This window comes from Mus caroli, chromosome 6 (assembly GCF_900094665.2).
Source record: "Mus caroli chromosome 6, CAROLI_EIJ_v1.1, whole genome shotgun sequence".
Taxonomy (NCBI): Eukaryota; Metazoa; Chordata; class Mammalia; order Rodentia; family Muridae; genus Mus; species Mus caroli.
Genome location: NC_034575.1, coordinates 4,974,813 through 4,997,292, shown reverse-complemented (window position 1 = coordinate 4,997,292; position 22,480 = coordinate 4,974,813). Strand labels below are relative to the sequence as shown.

The 22,480-nt window shown below is 40.6% G+C and overlaps 1 protein-coding gene across 3 annotated transcripts in view; it reads left to right on the top strand.

Moving 5' to 3' along the window:
- Ica1 (islet cell autoantigen 1) overlaps window positions 1-22,480 on the top strand; it is a 136,922-nt gene that overhangs the window by 5,616 nt on the left and 108,826 nt on the right. For all 3 annotated transcript variants that reach the window (XM_021164674.1, XM_021164673.2, XM_029478827.1), the window contains exons 2-3: window positions 14,011-14,103; window positions 17,688-17,850. In XM_021164674.1, coding sequence (XP_021020333.1) covers window positions 14,087-14,103; window positions 17,688-17,850 — 180 coding nt within the window. In that variant the 5' untranslated portion in view covers window positions 14,011-14,086. The remainder of the gene's footprint in view (window positions 1-14,010; window positions 14,104-17,687; window positions 17,851-22,480) is intronic.

The following is a 22,480-nucleotide window of genomic DNA, read 5'->3' as shown; positions in this document are numbered from 1 at the left end:
AATACTAATTATTATGACAGTATCAGTTGAAGAGCAGAAAGGTTCTTGAGTTCTGGATGGTGAGAGTATTGGGAGGAGCAATCCAGTAACATGCATGTTAAACATTCATGCCCCTGCTCGCTCTCTCCATCGTCGCTGCCTTCCACTTCTCTGTTCCCAGAATAGGGCATGCTTAATCATCTTGAAATGTAGCAGTGTTTTGGACTCTATGTGAAAAGAAACTCAGCCTTCTATGTGATGTTTTCTGGGTGGGCATTCTTAGCCAGAGAGCAATCTGCCAGTCCTGATAAGTAGTGCCTTTTTTCCTTATGGTAGAAGTCCTAATAGTGAGGGAATGAGGCCATCATTTGAAATGATTGTATAGATGCACTGTAGTGGCCGCAGACCAACAGCACCTGCGCTCCTGGCTATCTCAGACTATATTTTAGCCTCATGAGCCAACCTCATTTCAATCTAGACTAAGATGGACCAGTTAAAAGCAGGAAGTCAGAAGGCCAAACCTGGATGGAGCTTACTTGGCCAAGTTATTGGCCAAGGGGAGCATTGCTTTCTAAGTATTTTTAAAATTTGTTTCATTTCTTTGCTTGCAACATGGGGATGGAATGGCCGCTCCTTGATCTCGTGTCCTGTGGATGAAATCACTGTATTAGATGCTCCTCACGTGTAAAGTCTTCCGTTAATGACAGCCTGCAACCATAACTTTTTGTCCAGCACTTGCTAGTGCTGTGCTCGGTGATAGAGAAACAAAGATGAAGGTGAGGGTTCAGACTTTCAAGGGACCAGCAGGAGATACCAATGGAACCAGCTCATGCAGAAGAACAGTGAGGTATAGGAATATTCCTACCACGAGTCTGTTAAACGGGACTACAAGGATGGGGGATCCCTGAAGAAATGGAGTGGAAGGCATTTGTTGGGTTGAGGGAAATTGCTTGAGGAGGTGGCATTTAAGGAGATTCTAGGACTGTGTGTTGTAAATTAGTCAACTGCCCCAAAGGTAAGACTTTCCAGGTGACAGAGTATATTCTGCGAAGCTCTAGCTGCCTTAAATGGCCAGGGGAAGCAGGTCTTTGTGACATGCAGCACAAGTTGGGGAAAAGGAAGGAGTCTTGTGGTTTTGCCAAGAGGTTCAGAGTTTCAACAGTGTCAAGAGACAGTAACGAATGTGTTTTGAGTCAGAGAACAAGCAGCAGGTCAGATGGGCATCTTACAGAAATCGTGCAGAAAATAGTGTGAGAGAATGGAGTGACCAGAATGGTGCTGCCTCGGAGGTTCTAGACTGAGGCCTGTCTGTATAGTCAGAAAGGGGAAAGATGTGCTGGAGGGGAAATAATGGACAGAATGTGGAGGCTTAAATGAGACGGATGGCAGTTTCTCAAGTTAGGTCATCTGGTGAAGGCAGTGCTGGCTGCCTGCTTAGAGACTGGGTGGGAATGGAAAGAGGGAGGGTTGGGTTTTAGATTTACTGAATTTGGACAGCTTGTTGGACTTCTGTATGAAGTCTCGGGGAGGAAGGATGTAGCTCGGTAGTAAAAAGCTCAGTTTAAGGGGGGGCAGAAGGGAGGAGTAGGAAATAGAGGTGGGGATGATGCGGATCTCATATGTGGAAGAGCTGCTTAAATTTGGAAGTCATTGGCATATAGCTGGTGATTAAAGATGGAAATATAGGAAATCACCTCGATGGAGCAAGTAAATAAAGTGTGTGGTAAGCCAGCTAAGGTGGGGCTTTGCATACACATAGTGATATTTGAGATGTGGGCACAGAAGAAGAGAGCTACCAGGAAGGTTTAGCAAGGAGTGTTTTCTTGAGAAATCCTTCAGCGATTCTCCAAGGAACAGAAGGAAGAGGGTGGTCCGTTGTGATAAGAGGGAATTGCATGTGAACAGAGCTGAAAGCAAGGGGCATGAACTAATTTGAAATAGAAAGAATAGTGGGTGGCCAAAGGTCAGAGAGGGCTGGGGGCTCACTGTGCCTCTTAGTGAGCAGAGGGGGCTGGGAGCTCCCTGTGCCTCTTAGTGAGCAGATAACCACAGGGGTTATAGGGCCATAGGGTGCTGCATGGTTCTAAAGACGTGTACAGTATGCACAGAGAGCAGACACTGTAACAGAGGTGTCCAGTGCAAGTCCAGGGCCACAGTTTCCTGTGTCCTGGAGCAGAGACAGCCTCTCATCCCCTGGGCACCTTTTTCCCACTTGCTGCTGCTCCCTGAGGCCAGGAGCCTTCTCATCCAGTGCTCTTGACCTTGCCCTGAGCAGTGTCACAGTGAAGCATATGTGTGGTGCCAGACTATCCCTCCTTCCTGTTTCCTGCTGCTCCCTGTCCTGCTGACCTGGAGGCTTCGTGCAACTTCCTTGTTGTTATAACCGGGCTACCCTACCAAGTATACACACGCTGACCTGTCCTTCCAGATTCCCGCCCAGGCAATCCGGCTGCCGGACGAGCTTTGGCCGTCAAGTGTTACATAACCTCGTGAGTGTATTCACTGAGAAAGTAGAAGGAAACTGGGATAGGTATCATGCATTGATTCTCAACATTAACGAGATGGCCCAGTTAATAGGGATGTCTCCAAAATACTGTTTTCTCTTTCTTGGTTGCTGACTCTCAAGATTTTCATTCCTTGCTCATAAGCCACCCAAACCGCAAACAAGATTTAGCTGCTACCATTTAACCAAGGAAAGTCCTGGAATATGTGCTGTTTCTGGAGAAAGGAGCTGTGGTGGCTTGTTTACAGGGCCTCTGCACAGCACTGACATTTTATAAACCGCATCCTGCTGTGTGTTTACTTCGGCTGACTATATCTAATGAAAGAGGCTTTCTCTGTGCCTTGGGAGATTTCCTTCAGCCATGAGCCTCAGTTCCCGTATCCATGAAAGCAGGAGGCTAGGCTAAATGATCCGTAGATCCTCTGTAGTCCTCAGCTACAAGAGCCTACAGTCAGAGACACATCCTAACCTCTTTCAGCGGCTTTAAATGATAAACAGTGTGCAGTGTTATGTCATTGTGGTCCCTGTAGCCACAGTCCCGTTCTTTCCACTATGTTAACCACTCAGTTTTCCTCATGGAATAGATCTGTATGTATTTCATCTGTAAATATGTGCCTATTTTATATTTGTATTGTAAGTATATAAAGAGAGAGATAGTCAGGCTATAGAAAGGAATTCCTCTTATACTTTTGAAAACATAGATTGAACCTTAGAGCCTCTCACGTGCTGGGTACTTTACCGGGGCACTACATCTCCCAGCCCACTTTGTGGTTTTTAATTTGGAGATAGAGTCTCACACTGTAGCACAGACAGTTCTTGAATTACCTACTTTCTTGCCTTGACCTCCCAAATATCTTTTCATTTTTGATGGTCTTTTAGTAGCCAGTCTGCTCTATAACTTGTACTGATCTTATGTGAATCAGAGAGTTTAATATATAGACTGTGCCTTTCAGGAAAAGTTAGGAAAATGGGTTAGATGATCATTTTGTAGATTAAGTAGTTTAAAATTAACATATATGAGTATATATGTTTAATGATATCTGTATCCAACTAAAATCTCCATTTCTAGGAAGGTAATGGATTAAAGGTATCATTTATTTAGCATGGAATATTGGTGGCTTAAGCTCTTTGCTTATTTGCCTAATGCCTTAGACCAAGGCTGTCCAATAAAAATCCTGTGGTAGACATACAGGTAGGATTTGAAGCAGTCTAGTTGTTGTAAAGTGTTCTTAATTTAAAAAACTAGAAGAAGCAGATGAAATGAACTTTTATTTTATATTACTCAATACATAAAAATAATTCAGTATGAAGTATAAATATATAACACAAACATAGAATACAACTAAATATAAATTGTTTATATATTTAAACATGTATGGTATATTTCATTTAATATTTGTTTTATTTATTAAACAATATAAACTACAATATAAAATACAACTTTATAAAATTTAAATAGGTATGTAAGTGTAAATATGTAACTACAAATGATTTGTATAAACATACAAATAGAGATTTATTAGTGAGATATTTTGCTGTGCTTGGTTCTTTTTGTTTTGTTTTGTTAAGTCTTTGAAACAACTAGTGAGTTTTACACAGACAGCACATCTGAGTTCTAAGTAGCTCTACTTCCAGTGTTTAGTTGCCACTAGCTGCTACATTGGACAGTCTTACATGTCCTATATGATAAAGTTAGCTTATCATAGACTAGTTTTTCATTAAAAATGTAGACTTGGTTTCCACATTTTAAAGTAACCTATGGAAGAGCCTTCCAAGTTTTATATTTGAGTCTGAATTGAAATGCAACTGAAGAGTAACATCTGACTTGGTCATGTCGTGATGCCCTGTGCCGATATTTGATACTACACTTGTGGTTTTTGCTAGAGTGTTCTTCATTTGTCACCTTGACACTTCACCTTCTCAGGTTAATGTTTTGGACAAAATAGCACCATAGGTACAGATTAAAATCTCTCTGCCACATTTGAGTTAGCATTTGAAAGTCATATAAACTGAAAAAGTCAAAGATAGATATGACTTATACAGCAGATCCTCTCCCTCTTTGCTTCAGCAATTACTTTTTTCATCAGCAAAGGCCACCTCTTTCCTCTTTCCCTGTTTCTAGTGTCACAGTTGACTGATACACCATCTTACGTGGTTCCCACTTACAGATCTCCTTCACGGTTATTGTCTGCAAATGTCAGCCCCCTGATACAGCTGTGATGTTTTCTGTAATAGAGAATTCACTTAGGGTCAGCCATTGGAAGCAGGGCTGCAGCAGGAGAGGGGAGTGAGGCCTGTATAGACCCCTTATGAACACTTTGAATTTTCTGGTTTATTTTTACCTGTTTTTCAGTGTCCCTCTTGTGAATTTGACCTTGGACCTCAACTTAGATGAGTTGATGCGTTACCTTCAATTTTGGAACGTAGTTACTTCATCTCAAAACAAAAGATGTGCAGTGTCCTATCTCTAGACTTCTGTGAAAGAGAATATCCTTTTTTTTTAAGTTCACATTTTTTAAAACATTTTTATTAGATATTTTCTTTATTTACATTTCAAAGATATCCCCTTTCCTGGTTTTCCCTCTGAAAACCCCCATCCCATCACCCCTCCTCTGCTCATCCACCCACCCACTCCTGCTTCCTGTCCCTGGCATTCCCCTATACTGGGGCATAGAGCCTTCACAAGGCCTTTCCTCCCATTGATGACTGACAAGGCCATCCTTTGCTACATTTGCTGCTGGAGCCATAGGTCCCTCCATGTGTACTCTTTGGTTGGTGGTTTAGTCCCTGAGAGGTCTTGGGGTACTGGTTGGTTCATATTGTTGTTCCTCCTATGGGACTGCAAACCCTTTCAGCTCCTTGGGTCCTTTCCAGCTCCTTCATTGGGGACCCTGTGCTCAGTCCAATGGTTGGCTGCGAGCAACTGCTTCTGTATTGGTCAGGATCTGGCAGAGCCTCTCAGGAGACAGCTATACCAGGCTCCTGTCAGCAAGCACTTCTTGGCCTCAGCAATAGTATCTGGGTTTGGTGTCTGTATGTGGGATGGATCCCCAGGTGGGGCAGTCTCTTGATGGCCTTTCCTTCAGTGTGCTCCACTCTTTGTCCCTGTATTTCCTTTAGACAGGAGCAATTCTGGGTTAAAATTTTGAAAATGGCTGGGTGGCCCCATTCCTCAACCCGGGGCCATGCATAACCTCTGGATATGGTCTCGACAGGTTCTTCCTCCTCTCTGTGGGGTATTTCAGCTAATGTCATTCCTGACATGGGGTCCTGGGAGCCTCTTGCTTTCCTGGCTTCTAGGATTTTCTGGCTGCTACCCAAGTTCCCCATCCCCCATTGCTACACACCTCTGTCAATTTTCTGACCCTCTGTACATCTCCTCCATCTCCTCCAATGCCTGAGTCTGCTCTTCTTTTCCCCCCTCCCCTCTTCTCTTCCTCCGAAATACCTCCCATCCTCTACTTCCCTTGAAGTATATTGTTCCTCCTTCTAAGTAGGACTGAAGCATGCACTCTTTCTTCCTTCCTCTTGAGTGTCACATGGTCCATGAATTGTATTCTGGGTATTCCACTCTCTTTGCATAACACCCACTTATCAGTGAGTACATACCATGTGTGTGCTCTTTCGTGACTGAGTTACCTCACTCAGGATGATAATTTCTAGATCTATCTATTTGCCAGCAAATTTCATGAAGTGATTGTTTTTAATAGCTGAGTAGTATTCCATTGTGTAAATTACCACATTTTCTGTATCCATTCCTCTGTTGAAGGACATATGGGTTGTTTCCAGTTTCTGGCTATTATAAATATTTGCCTGGTCATTTTTACCAATGGTGGGTAAAGCCACCTAGATAAAAAGATTTGGAGAAGCACAAGTTTTTGGTGTCATCTTGGACATACTAGCTTTTACTGATATTCAAGAACAGTTTAGAAAGCATTAAAATATATTTATTTGGGGAGGTTATTTTTAATGTTTTGTGGAATCATTATTGTTAATTATGCCCTGTATACTAATGCTTGAGTTAATATGTGAATAAGATGATTATTTTTTACTATACTAAGACCCTCGTTAACATGAAATACAACTTTAGCAGTGACTTGCATCGGTAAAGGTTAATAGAAACTCAGCCATCTCTTAGCTGCTTTGAATAAGGTCAGAAGTCTGTTTTCCTCATGGAAGATTTTCTGACTCACAAAATTAAGGCGTGATCCTGCCTCACATTTACTTGTGAATTTATGAAATGTCAGAACAACATTTCAGGGGATATAAAACCAGAAATAGAAGCTACTGAAATGTTCAAGTAGTTGTAACCTTACAGAAATCTGAAGGGTAGCCCTGTGGTTTCAGGGGAAAAAACACGCACTGAATCTAGTCAAAACCATCTTCATTTGTTTAGCCTGTGCAAAGATGGAAGGTTGAGTCAACTTCCCATCCTCCATGGCACACTCCCCTTCCCAACCATGGGAAGATGCCATCTGACGAGCCAAGGTTTTAAAACCAGAAATACAATTAATTATGCTTGAAGAAATTGTTTCTATTTTTTCTCTTTTCTTTTTTTTCACTGTTCTCATTGAAACTAGTTTAATATTTATACTTAAAACACACTTCTAGTTATAAGAAATTATAAAATTCACAATTGACAGACAAGAGTATGACAGATAAAAACCTAGGATAAAGGAATTGAAAACATACTCTTACCAAATGAATTGCAGATACTCAGTTCAGTTTTACTTTGATACCTAGACCGCCTGATACTTTTCTACAAGCCCAGAGACCAGCATTGCACACCCAGGCTGGTTAACTTTCTCTGACTCACATGTCCCCACTTCAAGACGAAAAGGGCTTCATTCCATAATGTCTGTATTAGGACTGACATTCATTCTGAAGTTACACACCAGAGAAGTGGACTCAAGGTAGGCTGAATTCAGGTCATTTGAAAGCAACTAGTGGTTCTAACTAACTGCAGAAAAGCTAGGTACAATAGAGTTTTATAGAGTGATTGCAGAGCATGTAGGTTTGGGCTTATGAAAGAAACGGATTTTAAAACCTGCCCAGTGGCTTAAGACTGGTTACACACACCATAATTCTATTGCAGAAAATTTTATTTCCCTTCAGATACACACATACCGTTTGCCAGACCATAACCATTAATTCTTAGAGACTTGGCTCAGAAGCAATGTAGCACCCTAGCTCTGTTCCTTCACTTCCATGTCTCTTTAGCACTGGACTCTTTCTTGTCTTGTCATGCATTTTCTGTGGCAAGCCACACTGGCTGTCCCCTGACTTCAGGTCTCCCTTGCAGCAGGATGCACACGTGATATATACTGATATGCCATTTTTACAGAGGCTTCATTGTAAATGAGGCCTTTCATTCCATTATGGAATAAAGCTCTCCCCTTCCCTTTTTTTTCTTGAAGTGGGGGACACATGAGCCAGAGAAAACTAACCAACCTGGATGTACAGTGATGGTCCCTGGCCTTGTAAGCATTAAAAATTATAGGCGGGTCTGTATTTCATCAGATGCAGAAATCATTGCTGCGAGGCTTACTGTTTATGTCCCTTGAAGAAAGAAAGGTGGTTGCCAAATACTTGGCTAGACAGTGATGATCATAGCACACATCCAGCTTCAGGATTGTTGAGATGTGAACAGATTCACACCGCAGATTTGATGCTATGTGGTCTAGAGATGCTGGTGTTAGAGAGGAGAGGTCTTACCAAGCGATACTTCTAGCAGGCTACCTTGTTCCTACATGGTATGTGGTTACAGAAAGAAAGGTGGTGCACTTCCTAAAGAGACAATGGTGATGGGCATGATAGAACTGAAGAGCTCTGAGATGGTAACATTTTTATCTAGAATGGATACATTTTGAATACACTAGAAAAATTAGAATGTTGAGTCTGTAGTTCAAGGCATGGTAGCATAAAGCTCGGTACACACCCACGGAGTCAGTCTCTGTCCTCACGGCCTTCATCTAACAGAAAAGCCTTCCGTTTACAAGAGGACCCTCTGCTGCTGAACCTGGATGGGGGATTATAAGCATGAAGGCTCTGCGGGAAACATGACACACTTAGAAAGTATCCCTCGTAAGGAAGCTACTTGCCTTCAAATATTGTTGTGGGTTGATAGCACCAGTGTGTAAACTGGTGATCAGCCTGCCTTTTTTCTTGAGTGTGGGCCCAAGAACTTTAGATTATTATTGTTTTATTTTCTTGTAATTTATATATAATCAGAAGGGCCACCAGCTGACATCACTGCCGTGAAGACTCATAGGAAAATGGTCTAGACCAGAGCAAGTGTTCATCACAGTTGAGGGCAGCCTGCTTGGAATGAAGATGTCCTTTTTCATATCATGTTGTCAAGAAGAATCCAGTATGGTGGTTCAAGGCAGCAAGGCTAGACTGACCCCTTCAGTGTGTAGAATTCTGTGAGCCTCAGACTATTGGGGGGATGAGGGGAGACAAGACTTTTAGGACAAAAACAAAATAAGACTTTTGTTTATGCCTATACTGTATGGTTATTTAAAGTAATTTTTAAAAGACAAGTGGAGTAGTTAATGTCTTTTACTCGTTCATAATCAAGGAATCATATCAAGAGCTCACTACAGAAAGCTTATATAAAGAAGGAAAATGGGCATAATGAATGAATAGAACCCTAATACAAAATATAAAGTGCCCCCACTTCCCTGTCCTGGGTTCTACCCACAAGGCATAATGTCCTCTCAGCCTTAGGCAGTAGGTTGGAGAAGCTAGGCTTTTAATGCCTGACCTTGGGCAGTGAAACAAACATACTGCCTCATGGTAAAGTGCAGCTCAGAAAATCCAAGGGGGGCTAGGGTGGTTGTCTTAGGATCATGCACACGGCAGGCACTAACCTCTGAGCACAAAGGCGATCCTCACGTTTGCCTCTGTCTTAGAGCAAGAACCCACTGCCCAGGAAGTCATTACTACCTTTCTAGGATTGTTTTACTAAAGTTAAAACTTATACTTCATTATTAACTCTCAGAGCCTTTGAATAAGCTCTGTCTTCCTCCTCCTCTTCCTCACCACCACCACCACCACCATCATCATACGTGAGCTGCTTTGCCTTCCTTGAGAAAACAAAACACAAAAACAAGACAAAACACAGATGCCCTTCCGGGCAAGGTGGGCTGATTAAGATACGGGTGCCTTGTCTTCATGACATCATTTAAAGTCTGGGAGCAACTTGCTACTGTTGATGACTTTGCTCTCTTTTGTGATGATATGTGTTTGCAGAAGAATTCACAGATGTGCAGCCTTTTGGTCCTATCATATGAGCCTGTTCAAATTCATGTCTTCTGATTCTCCAAAGTATGTTTTTATATCTGTCCTTACTACTAATTGTATCCTCTCTAGTACTGTAATCCCTAACCCCAGGAGGCTGGTGAGTATTTAATGTGGCCAGCCTCAATTGAAATTTAATATGTGGGTAAAATATACAGCATATCTTGGACTTATTACAAAAATATGAATGTGAAATATATCCTGGAAATTTTATATTGATTACCTTTTCGAGTTGTGTTTTTGGAGATGTTAGGTTAAATATCAATTTTTTAAATTTCACTATTACCTTTGACTTTTTTTTCTTAAGCTATGGCTATCAGATCATTTTTAACTACATTGTAGCTAATAGTGATTTTTTTAATTGGGCAGAGCAAATTTAGATGTCATGTCACTTCATATCAGAGCCATGCCTGTTTCTTGGTAATTACTGTATCATAGTAATGTTTGCTTAACTAAACTATTGAGCAGAAATGAAAGGGTGAAACTTTATGATGGTTTTAATTTTATTTTGTCTATTATTATTGGTGTGGGTATATGGGAGAGCAGGGGAGAGGCATGGGCGGAGAGGTAGGTTGACAACTTTGTAAAGTCGATTCTTTGTGTCAGTTCTGGGGATCAATCTTGTGTTGTCAGGTTGGTAAGGCAAACATTTCTACCTCCTGAAACGTATCATCAGCCCCACAGTGATTTCTAACTACTGACAATGGCACTGTCAGTTTAGAAAATGATATGGCAAGATGGGATAGGTTAGGTCTAGAAGTTCTAAGATACTTATTAGTTGTCTTTGGTGTGTGGTGTCTGAACATGTGTAAAAGAGATGCAGACTCTGACTGTAGCTACGCTAGCATGAGATATTTAGATATACCTGCATGGTTTAACCTATTTGATCACCCATAAATTTATTGCTCCATGCCATGTTGGTTTAAGAAAGACCCATTTCCTGAATGGTTTTCCTTGCATTTAGCCATGATTCTTAGACTTTAGTTTGTTTAGAAATCACATTAATATGTAAGCTTTGTTGTAAGTATAGGCCTCCAGACCCTAGATCAGGAATTCTAGTTCAGCAAGGGAGGAGCCTTGGAATCTAGAGTTCACCCCAGAATAGCTCAGTGCAGTGACTTGGCCACAACACTGGGGGACACTGCTGTATAATGTGTAATCTGGAAATGTTCGGGGATTCTGTATAGGAGAGGCAGTTTGATGAGTGATATTTGTTGTTGGTATAAAGAACTAAAGTGGATATATAGTTTACTGACCATAATTAATCAAAAAATGTTACAGCAAAATAGTCAACAGAAGAATCAAAGACCATCTATGGAATGGAAAAAAAGATTGCAAACCATGTAGCTGTAATGTTCAAAGAACTCAATAACAAAAAATGTCCAATATTAAAATGGAGAAAGGTTTGAATGGATCTTTTTCTAACCAAAGTAAACAAATTGTCAGCAAAACTAACCAAAGTAAACAAATTGTCAGCAAAACTACAGAAAAATGCTCATCATCCCTGATAATCAGGAAATAGCAGACTAAAACCGTAGGAGCTGTCAGCTAGTGCTTAATAGTGTGGCCTTTGAAGAAACTGGATGCTGAAGGGCCAGGATGTGGAAAGCTTGGGCCAGATGTGCTCCTGGAGACCTGCAGAAACTGTTGTTGACTATTCAAAAAGAAAAGAAAAGAAAAAACTACCATATGAGTTAGCTATCCCACTTTTGATTATAAGTCATACTTATCCAATAAAGGGTCTTGCGGAGAGGTAGATGATGCATATGTTCACTGCATCAGTATTCATAGTGGCTAACTGTGGGAGTAACCTGTCAGCGGTGCATGCATATATGCAATGGACTGCTGCTCAGTTTTGAAGGGGAGGGAAGATTGGACTCTATGATGCTACAGGGCACTGTGCAAATTGAAAGGAGCCAATCACGAAACACAAATACTACATGGTTACACTTACAACGAGGTGTCTAAAGTTATCAAATTCACAATCAGAAAGTTTAATGGCGATTGCCAGGGCCAGACAGGGGCTGGTGGAGAGTTGCCAGTTCAGCTGGGGGTGAGGCTTCAGTCATGCAAGATAAAGACATTTTAGAGACCTGTTGTGTCACAGTCTCCTGCAATATACTGTCCTGTACATGTAAAAAAAAAATGAAAAAAAGTTATCTCAGCCCACAGAGATGTGAGCTTGATCCCAGGCCCCACATAAAAATTCAGGAATGGTGGCACATGTTTGTAATCCCCTCTTTGGGGAGGAAGAGACTAGGGGTTCTCTTGTCATTCTCAGGTCTCAGTGAGAAGTCCTGTCTCACAAAACAAGGTGGACAGCTCCTGACATACACATGCATATATACATGTTAATGCACACACACCTGCAAATACACACCCCAAAAATGAGATTAAATATATTTTACTCTAATAACAAAAAAATAATCACAAAGTATTAATCCCTTAACAGTTCATGGTAAAGCAAACTCAATGAAGGAGTACAATAATTTCATTTTTTTGGAGCATTTTATGGTGATTTTTGTTGGGAGTATTAAGTGAATGTACCTTTGGAGTGTGTGTGAGAAGGGGGGAGTGGAGGGAGAGAGAAAAGAGAGAAGAGAGAAAGAGAAAGGGAAAGGGAAAGAGAAAGAGGAGATAGAGGAAAGAGGGAGAAGGAGGGAGGGAGGGAGGAAGGGAGGGAGGGAGAGAGAATGTGTAGCTATTCTGTGAATACACAGAATGATCACAAAGTGCACTTACCTTGAATAATGTTCTTGAGGCAACCTGACTCAATACTTGGATACTCTCCATAAGGAAGAGAGAGAGGTATCAATGAGTTACTGTCATTTCAGATACTAGGAAGAGTCTGTTCCTCCTTCTTATTCCAATACCTGATTTAAATACTCAATACCATTCTCTTAAAACATTTTTAAAGAGAAACAATCAACAACTCAAAATAAAAACAAAAACGAAAACACTCCTGTAACTTTAAGGGTGCTGGCCACCACACTGGCCTAATTATAGTGATCAGTTGATCTGAAGGGCATCTAGAAGTGTTAGCACACATACTAAATGCCTGCTTGGCAACCAGAGGTCTTACGTTGGGCCAGAGGCCCTTTGTTTCTCAGGAAAGTTGAACTGCTGTTGGGCAGCAGGTGAGCATTGCCTCTGGGGCTGGCCTGCTTCCATGAGGTGAGGCAAAGACATAGGTGACTCCCATATTCTCAAGAACTAAAAATACATAACTGTCCTGATGTATATATCACCCCTGCTTCTGCCCTCTTAGAATCCAGTTCTGTCCCATTGGTCTTGGTGGGGTGGGATTTTTGTCTGTCTTTGTTTTTACAACACGAATCTCTCTCTCTAAGAGCTCAAGTATGAGGTGATTCAAGTGTAATAAACAGGCATAACCTGGCAATACTCACCGTGTGTCTTAAGCAATGAGGATATTCCATGTACAACCGAAAGCACTCTGCGTCCCTCTCAAACCATATCCTGCCCTCTCCCTATAAAACAGCATATGCACTCCATTAAAATGTATAATTTTATGTTTTATGTATCAGTCAAAATAAACTTAACTTAAAATTAACTAGAACAGGGTAATAAGCCTGGACCAGTAAGAAAGCTCAGCGAGTTGTGCTTCTTGCTACCCACCTAACAACCTCAGTTAGATCTACAGAACCCAGATGGCACAAGTAGAAAATTTATCCTCAATGTCCTCTGGTTTTTTTTTTTTATGCGAACACCATGGCATGTGCATTCACACACACACACACAAAATGTATGTCTTTATAATAATTGTAATTTTAATGCTTTAACATGCACTGTTGGTGCAAGTCCATTTTCTGGCCTTATGACAGCTAGACCCGTTTATTTGGCGGTATTTGTTTATTTTCAAGCAACTGTATGTTTTATAGAAAAGATGAGTACTAGAGACATTGAAGCCTACCTTTAAAAATAATCATGTGATATTGGTGTGTGTCAATGCTATATAGTATTATTTCATTATTTTAAGCTTACCTGCCTTTATAACCACCATCATGCCTGTTCATTTCCTATGCTTCATTTGGGATATTCACTGTACTGGTACTCAGCTGGAACCATTTTTGACACCAATATTTGACATTATTGTAGAATAGTATTTGGTCCCTATCATGCAGCTAGATCTGAGATACATTGAAAATATATTTTTTCAAATTAATGTATAGTTTATAACGTAGTTTATAACTGTTCCTTTATTTCAGGTTTAATATAACATATCCTATCATGATTTTTCTCTGCCCCTTCTCAAATCATCGGCAGTAGAACAGAGAAGAAGACATGTCAGGACACAAATGGTAAGGAATTTGTTGCCTTTTTCTACATTGGATGATGTTAAATGCACACGGCATTGTTTGTGCTCAGTAAATGAGGCTGAAATGGAACAATCAAGCGACTTTAGCAGTAAATAACCAGCTAGCCAGTGCTAGTATGTCTTGTTTCAATATCTCTGCTAAGTGTGGAATAAAAACCAAGTAACAAAAGTATTATATTCATGTCATTTGTATTTGCTAAGAAACTTACTTGGATATTAAACCTTCTCTTAGGAATCTAAGGATAATTTTCTTACCACCATTTCATATAACCTAATAGCTTGATGCATTTTTGCTACTTTCTTGCTTATAACTTCCACTGTTGGAGGCAAAGTGTTATGTAGAGTGGCTAAAGAATGGTTGCACAATCATCCGCTATTCAGTTTCATTAAATTGTAGACACTACTTTATCACTTGTGAACATTCAGAAGTCAATCACAGTTGGACATGGTATTCATGTTAGCTCTATAATGTATATGCCTATAACACATCTAAGCATCATGTGAGCCTCTTAGAAGTCCTTTAATTGGTATGTCTTAGTTTGATGAACCTGTGAGCCACCAAACAACTTGGATGCTGTTAAGTTTCACCCCTTTAATTTGTGTCATGAAAAACCAATAAGTAGTTTTGTTTTCATCTGTTAAAATGGCTATATAAAATATACTTTTTAATTCTTCCCTTCTTACCAAGAAAAATATCAGGGTCAAAGCTCTCTATACCATCATACTTGAAACTTCAAAAGAATTTTTTATATCTTAAGATATAGTAAATTTTACAAAATTATTTAACAAATGGATCTGGTACTTTATTTCCTTGCGTTCTTTTGGACACTCACCCAGCAGTAGCCAGATAGTTTTATTATAGTCCTTCCATCTTGCTACGTATGTGTGTGAGCTGGGCTCTGTCTCATTCCCCTCACAGTGACTGACATCTCCTGGCATGCTCAGTAGTTAGCCATTTGAAAACTGGAATGTCCCAAGATTTGGGTAAGCCCTTTCAGTACTTCTCTTTGTGGCTCGTTGAAGAGACATTGCAAGAGCTCGTTTTTCATTCTGGGTGACTTTGAGCAAGATCCTTAACATTTTGAAACCTGAGGTTCCCATTTGTTAGGTGACGGGTGCTTACTAGATTTCTACAGCACCATCCTCTTTTCTGCTCCAAATGGAACTTTTTTTTTCTGTTGATCTATGATCATTGACAAAAAGAAAAAAGAAAGGGTGAATGAAAGATCCAATATAAAGTCCACCCAATACCTCATTTTTTTAGATTCTCGTTTTCCTGAAATAGTCTCCTATTTGAGCTAGATCCTTCCAGTCTTTTAACTGTGTACATTATGCAGAAATGTCATGTTTTTCCATACATGGTATAAACGTTTTGCCTAATTTTTTCTAATATGAAACCAAAATAAATCTCTTTGCTAATGAAGAAAGATAAGAAGTAAACACACTCATATGATCCTACCTCTCTCACTGAAGATAAGATTTATTAAGGATGTCATCAGACAGGTGATGTTTTCTGATGTTTTAAAACCGAACATGTAAATTGACATTGTACATAAACATAATGAGCTTACAAATTATGAGTATAAATCAAGTTTGAGATACGGGCATTTTGCTTCAATATTATAAAGCAGCTCCTGCTTTGTAACATCAGCTTGGCACATCTAATGTGCTGATGGGCAAGAGTGGAGGAGACTGGAGTTTTAGGGACCCTGTGTGGGCCTTTGCAGCTAGACTGAACCCAGTGGCATATAGACAACAAGGAGGAGGGATGCAGCAGCAACAGCAAACCTTCTACCTGTATTCGGGGTACGCTGATAGCTTTAATGGAATCTGGTGCCATTCCCAATCCTGATTCTAATTCTTCTTTCCATAATTTTATCTGCTTTTATTAAAGTTTTTTTAAGGAGTGGCTTCCTATCTATATTTTTTAACATTTATGCTGAAGAATTTAGTTTTTAACACCCAGAGATCTGTAACAGATTGTAGGATTTAATTTTTTGATTCTATTGTTCTAAGAACAATTAATAGCAAGTCTACACTCTTAAGAAAGTTTGCAGTGCACAGTCAGTATTGTTAATTAAAGGTCCAGAGGTAGCAGCTGATCTCCTGAACTTACTCGTTCAGCATAACTGAAGCCTTCTGACTTGATTAGGCATTCTCCACGTTTCCCTTCCCCACTCCCCACCCCACCCCCTAACACAGCCACCATTCTTCTCCCTGACTTCCAGTCTGACAGTTTCAGATGCCTCTGTAGCAGATTTTAGACATGCTATTTTTCAGCCCCTTATCTGCTCTTCTGCTGTCATCCGACTGCAGCGTAATGGAGGTGTGGAGAGATGTGCTGCTGTCTGTCCTTATCGCTGACGCACCAGGTTGCCTGAGCCAGTCAGTTAGCAGGCTTCCTAGGCATCACTTTTTTCATCCCCAGGAGGAGTATGTCCAAACTAAGATATACATGTATGTTCTTGTCAATATTCAATGTCTTGATTTTCTTAAAAATTCTTTCTACAGGGATCTATTTTGTATAATAATTTTTTAATAGCAGAACTAATTTTTTTCTAATAGTATTTTTTTATCCATTTTACATATGGATCACAGCCCCCCTCCTTCCTCTCCTCAGTTGCACCCTTATAAATTCTTCCCCATATTGCCCCTTCCTCTTCTCCTCAGAGAAGGGGGAGCACCGCTTGAATATGTCTCCTGCCTGGGGCATCTAGGCCCAGGCACATCCTCCCCCACAGAGGCCCAAGCAGGCAGTCTAGGTAGGGAGAAGGGGATATAATGACAGGGAACAGAGACCTAGACAGCCCCTAATCCATTTATTATTAGAGGTTCTGCATGAAGACCAAGCTGCACATCTGCTACAAATGTGTAGGGGCCTAGGTCGAGCCCCTGATTGCTCCCTATGGTGGCCCAGTCTCTATGAGCCCCCATGGGCCCAGGTTAGTTGACTCTGTAGGTCTTCTTGTAGTGTCATGGACCCCTTCGGCTTGCTCAGTTCTGTCCCTCACTCTTCCACAAGATACTCGAACTCAGTAGGCTGTGGGTCTCTGAACCTACCTCCATCCACTGCTGGATAAGCCTCTTAGGGGACAGTTATGCTAGGCTCCTGTCTGCAAACATAGCAGAGTATCATTAATAGTGTTTGGGGTTGGCTCTGTTACATGGGATGGAACTCAAGTTGGGACAAGTCACTGGTTGGCTGCTTCCTCAGCTTCTACTCCAAATTTAATATTCAATAAAATTCTTAATTTTTTTGAGACAAGGTTTCTTTGTCGAACTCACTTTGTAGACCAGGCTGGCCTCGAACTCAGAAATCTACCTGCCTCTAAAATTCTTACAAAATTAAGAATTTTCTAACTCTAACTTTTAAAATTGTGAAGTAAGTTAGAATTCATTGATTTCCATGGCATAATAACCCCATAAGAGAGCATTTGTATGTTTATCAATAATGTAAATGTACATTAGAACATCATATGTAGCTAAGATACTCTGTAGTCTAATATCTCAGTCCTTGAAAGTCCTCTGAAAACCATGAGTAAGATAGTTCTCTACTGTTCTTAACAGTTATTCCTGGGAGTTGCAGGACCGGTTTGCTCAAGATAAGTCAGTTGTCAATAAGATGCAGCAGAAATATTGGGAGACCAAGCAGGCCTTTATCAAAGCCACGGGGAAGAAAGAAGATGAGCATGTGGTAGCCTCTGACGCAGACCTGGATGCCAAGCTAGAGGTAAGTTCTCCATAGCTCTTAGCTTGACCCAGCAACGCCACCTTCGTGAGGAACATCTAGGATCAGGTCAGTTCAGTACTTCCATATATTTTAATCTAAAAACTCCCCCTTGCATGCCTCTCTTCATGGGTTGTGTTTTCAAGCACTAAGTTGGAATGCATGAAATATCATAAATTTAAGTAAGCATTTGTTGCAATGCCAAGCACAATCAAAGATTTACTCGTTACATTTCAGAAACCACAGTTGAACACTCAAGCCAGGCAAATGTTTAGTTAACAATAAATAAAATGACCTGTAAAGTAGATTCTAGAAATACTGGGACTAAGCCATGGAAAATTCTAGAATGCATTAACTAAGCAGATATTTAGTTAATCTGTGTAGCAAGTGTTTTAATATCAGGTTGATTACTGGGTTAGTATGATGAATAAAAGGCCTGCTGCATTATTGTCTTGCTGAACATTTTTGCTTTTAGTTCTCTTTACAACTTGAAAGCAAACATCAGTTCTGTGAGTGACAGGGCACTGGAAATAATAGTGTGGTCAATGGATGATAGTCTATAGGGTCTCTAAGTTTACTATGGCAGCTAAAGTTAATGAGCTGAACATTAATGGGGCTGCGATTAAAAGCTCAAAATTTCCAAGCCTTCTCAAGAGCCTTGAAACTTTAGCCATGGTTCAAAGCACATACAGGGTAGCTGTCAGTTATACAGGATGGCCTTTTGTGTCTATGAATCTGAGGGCAGAGGCAGATCCAGAGAAAGCTGCAAAGCTTTGTTAGGAGATATGGGCTGGCCTTGAGACCGTAGATGCCCTGCCCTGCACAATGGGATCTGAGCTACTGTTGCCTTTGTAACAAGAATCCTTACTTGTTCCAGCTACTATGGGGGTTAAATTAGATATGATTCCAGTAATGCATAGTATTGACTGAGTGTTTGTCATGTCTTGATAGCCTAGTACCTGAATGCTCCTGATAGACCTGACCTCTGCCTCCTTCCCCTGGGCTCCCCTCCCCTACCCTCCCCTCTCCTCCCCTCTTCTCCCCTCCCCTCCCCTCCCTTTTTCTCTTTCCCCTTCTTTTCCCTTTTCTCTTTTCTCCCATTCTTACACTACTCACACCACATTACAGACACTAAGGTCTTTTCTCAGATCTCTCGGTATAACCAGCTAGTTCAGGCTTGTCAAAGCCATTTCCGTGCTCTGCCTGGACACTTTGCCCTGTATCTTTCCTTGACTGACTTGATCTCATAGTTCTCACATCCTAAAGGTGAAAGTCCCTGGCTCCGACTGACTGCTCACTGCCACAGGGCCTGGCTTCCTTTCATATAGAGTACTTATTTCTGCAACAGAAACCCCTCTGGTGGGTAATGCACTATGAGGTGGGGCTAAATCCTCTCGTGCGCAGTCCTTGGAAAAAGTCTCAGGTGTGAGTTTGTTTGCCTGCCTCCTTGCCACTAAGAGGTCAAATTCCAAGTTAGCTCTTACTCACCACTGTGCCCCCAGCCTGTCCCAGGCGCAGTTTCAAACGGAATGACTGTGTAAATACTCACTCTATGTATGTTAGTGCAAACAGTCTCAGCTCTCGACCATTTCTCTCTGCCACTGGGAATTGTGAAATAGAAGCCATGGGGTGCTGCTTCTGAAGGTTCACCTTGGAACAGGGTAGAAAGAGGAAATGTCTTTTCTGATATTTGTATTGTAAATACAGTTTAAGCCATTCGAACCTGAAGCTGTTTTTTTTTTTTTTAACAATCTACTAAATACAAACATTTATCCAAAAAGTAATTAAAGCTTGCCATAGTGGTAGTCCTGTAATCCCAGGAGGTTGAAGCAGGAGGATTACCCATTTGGGCTTCACAGCAAGAACCTGTCTTAAAGACATAGTAATTTGATATTTAACTTAATTTACTACTCTCTTAAACATCTGGAGGTCCTTGCAGCAGCACTTTTATTGATGCAAGTATGCTTTCATCTAAGTATCTGCTGTCATAGGCTATGCATCCAGCAGATCTGGACTTAGTGTTTTGTCTACCCAAGGGATTTCTGTTGCAAAAACATTAATATAGGTACAGATTCGTAGAGAGAGTGGGTTGACCAGTTAGAACATGAGAATTATATGCAAGCTGTCATGGAGTGCTCTTACACTGGATGACCTGCAGAAGGCTAATTTACTCTGCTGGCCCAGAAACTAAGTCCCCATACGAAGCTTTATTAGGGACTGTGGAAATGTTTGGTGCATAAACACATGGACCTGAAGTTAGATCTCCAGCACTCATGTGAGTAGAAATTCTTGTTGTACACGCCTGACAGCACTAGTGTGATCCCCAGAACCCATTGCACTAGGGAGAACTGACTCCTCAAGTTATCTTCTGACCTCCATCTGCACAGTATGTTACACCATACACACACACACATACACACACACACACACACAATACATACATACATACATACATACACAATAGTATTGACAAATCAAGTCAAATTTTAAAATAGGATTTACCACAAAGGAAGTTATACAACATTGGCCTCTACCCTCCTTATATACACATGCAAGACATTGAGAAGTTAATATATAAATATTATGTTCAAGTTTAGTTTTTTAATAGCTTCCAGGACTCAGTAGACTATTTCAAAGATGGAAATGTTTTCTTTGAATATAAGTGCCTAAACTCACAGAATGAAACATCCCAAAGCTGTGCATTTTATCGCACCTAACCAATACCTTGATTTTTTTAAGAGGTCAGTAGTAACAATGGACCACATCATTACTCTTGGGTTCAAAAGTTAGAATTAGAACATCTCTGTTCTTACCCAGATGGCGTGTGGCCCAGAACACTGCTATCAGGTGTTGGCAAAGAAACAAGCTGATGTTTTCTGATTTTTTAATTTCTTTTAATGGGGAAAGACTTTCTTTCGTTCTTTCTTTTTTCTTTATTTCTTTCTTTCTTTTTTACCTATACAGGTTGAGGATGTAATTTAATAAATAAGTAAATTTGTTTCTTCATAAATTTGGTCATATGTATTATGAAAGGTTCATCTGTTTTCACTCAAATATTGAAGCACTTTATGATACCAAGGCATATTTTTATGTTAGCACAGCCAGAAAACTACAGGAAGAGGAAGAGCCTTGGCTTGCCTCATTGAGCGGCTCCACAGAGGCAAGATGTCTGTCAGTTTTTGTAATTGAGACGTGACTGGGTCTCTGAGTTCATGGGTAGGGATTTGAGAAAGTATGAAGTCTATCAAATTAGTCAACTTTCTGTGACTCCAGCAGCCATTGAGAGTTACAAGGAGAAACAGGTTGATTTTTGGTTCAGGGTCACTCAGCCCCCTCGCTATTAGTGGTAAGATGAGGTAGCTTATTGTGACAGAAGTGCCTGACAGAAGAAACGTGTATACTGTACAGCAGCCTAGAAGCAGAGAGAAGGCTGGGCTCCTAATACCTCTTCAAGGCCATGTCCTCTGTGGGCACACTTCCTTCCACTGAGCTCTGCTCCTTATAGGTCCTGCCACTTCCTATAGGCACACAACTAGTCTTTAGCATGGGGCTTTGGGGAGACATTTGCTCTCCAAACCAAAACATCTCTTCTATTTTTCAAGAGTGCTCTCAGTTTCTGAGGGAAAGAACAGGATTACACTATCAGTCGGGCTTCCCGAAAGGAACAGAGCTGACAGAATGAGTGTATATTTGAAAGGGGGAATTTATTAGAGTGCCTTGCAAGTATTTATCTAGCTCTGGTCTGGCTAGTTCAACAATGGCTGTCTCTCAAAGGAAGTATCAACAGTCCAGTAGCTGTTCAGCCCACAAGGCTGTCTGTCTAGGCTGATCTTCAGTCTATATTAGAGCCATGAAGAAATAAATAGGTTTGACACCAGCAAACCTAGGAAAGGAATGTAGTATAGATAAAGTTGCTTGTGAACATGAGGGCAAACAGGAAAAAGCAAAAATTTTCTTCTCCTGTGACCTTTTATGCCACCAAAAAGTATGGCCCAGGTATAGGGTGTTCAACTCAAATGATCTAGTCAAGAATGTTCCTCACAGGTGTGCCCAGCCACTTGGAGTTTAGTTGATCCCAGATGTAGTCAAGTGGACAACCAAGATTAACTATCACAATGACCAAGAATGAACTCAAGTTTAGTTAGAATCTTTTCAATATAGTTCTCCTGCCGTTTCCCTGGTTTTCTTCATCATGGTCATAGTCTAGCATGAGGTTATCTCACAGTGTATTTTATGATATTGTTGGGAAATAGGTAGTGGTGTTTGTTCTTAGTCTGGTACCATTTTAACGGATGTCTTCTTAATAGACAACATTTGGCCAGTTGATTTTTGTTTGCTTTATCCAGTTGCTTACATATATGGTAAAAGACATTGAGTTCATAAAGTAAGTTAAAGTCTTTATTTAAATATGACACTTAGCCTGCAAGGCCACCATTTTTTGCAAAAGGCAGTAAGTGCTGAGGATAACAAATTTGTTAGAATGAATATTGGCTCTCTGTTGTACCAAGCCCTCTCATTGGGCCCTTCCTTGAAGTTTTATTTTTCATCTGTTATTTCAAGAGTCTGGGAGAAATATCTATTCTGTAGAACTTACCATAGATCATAGAGAAGATCAGTTTCAGTGAGCACAGAT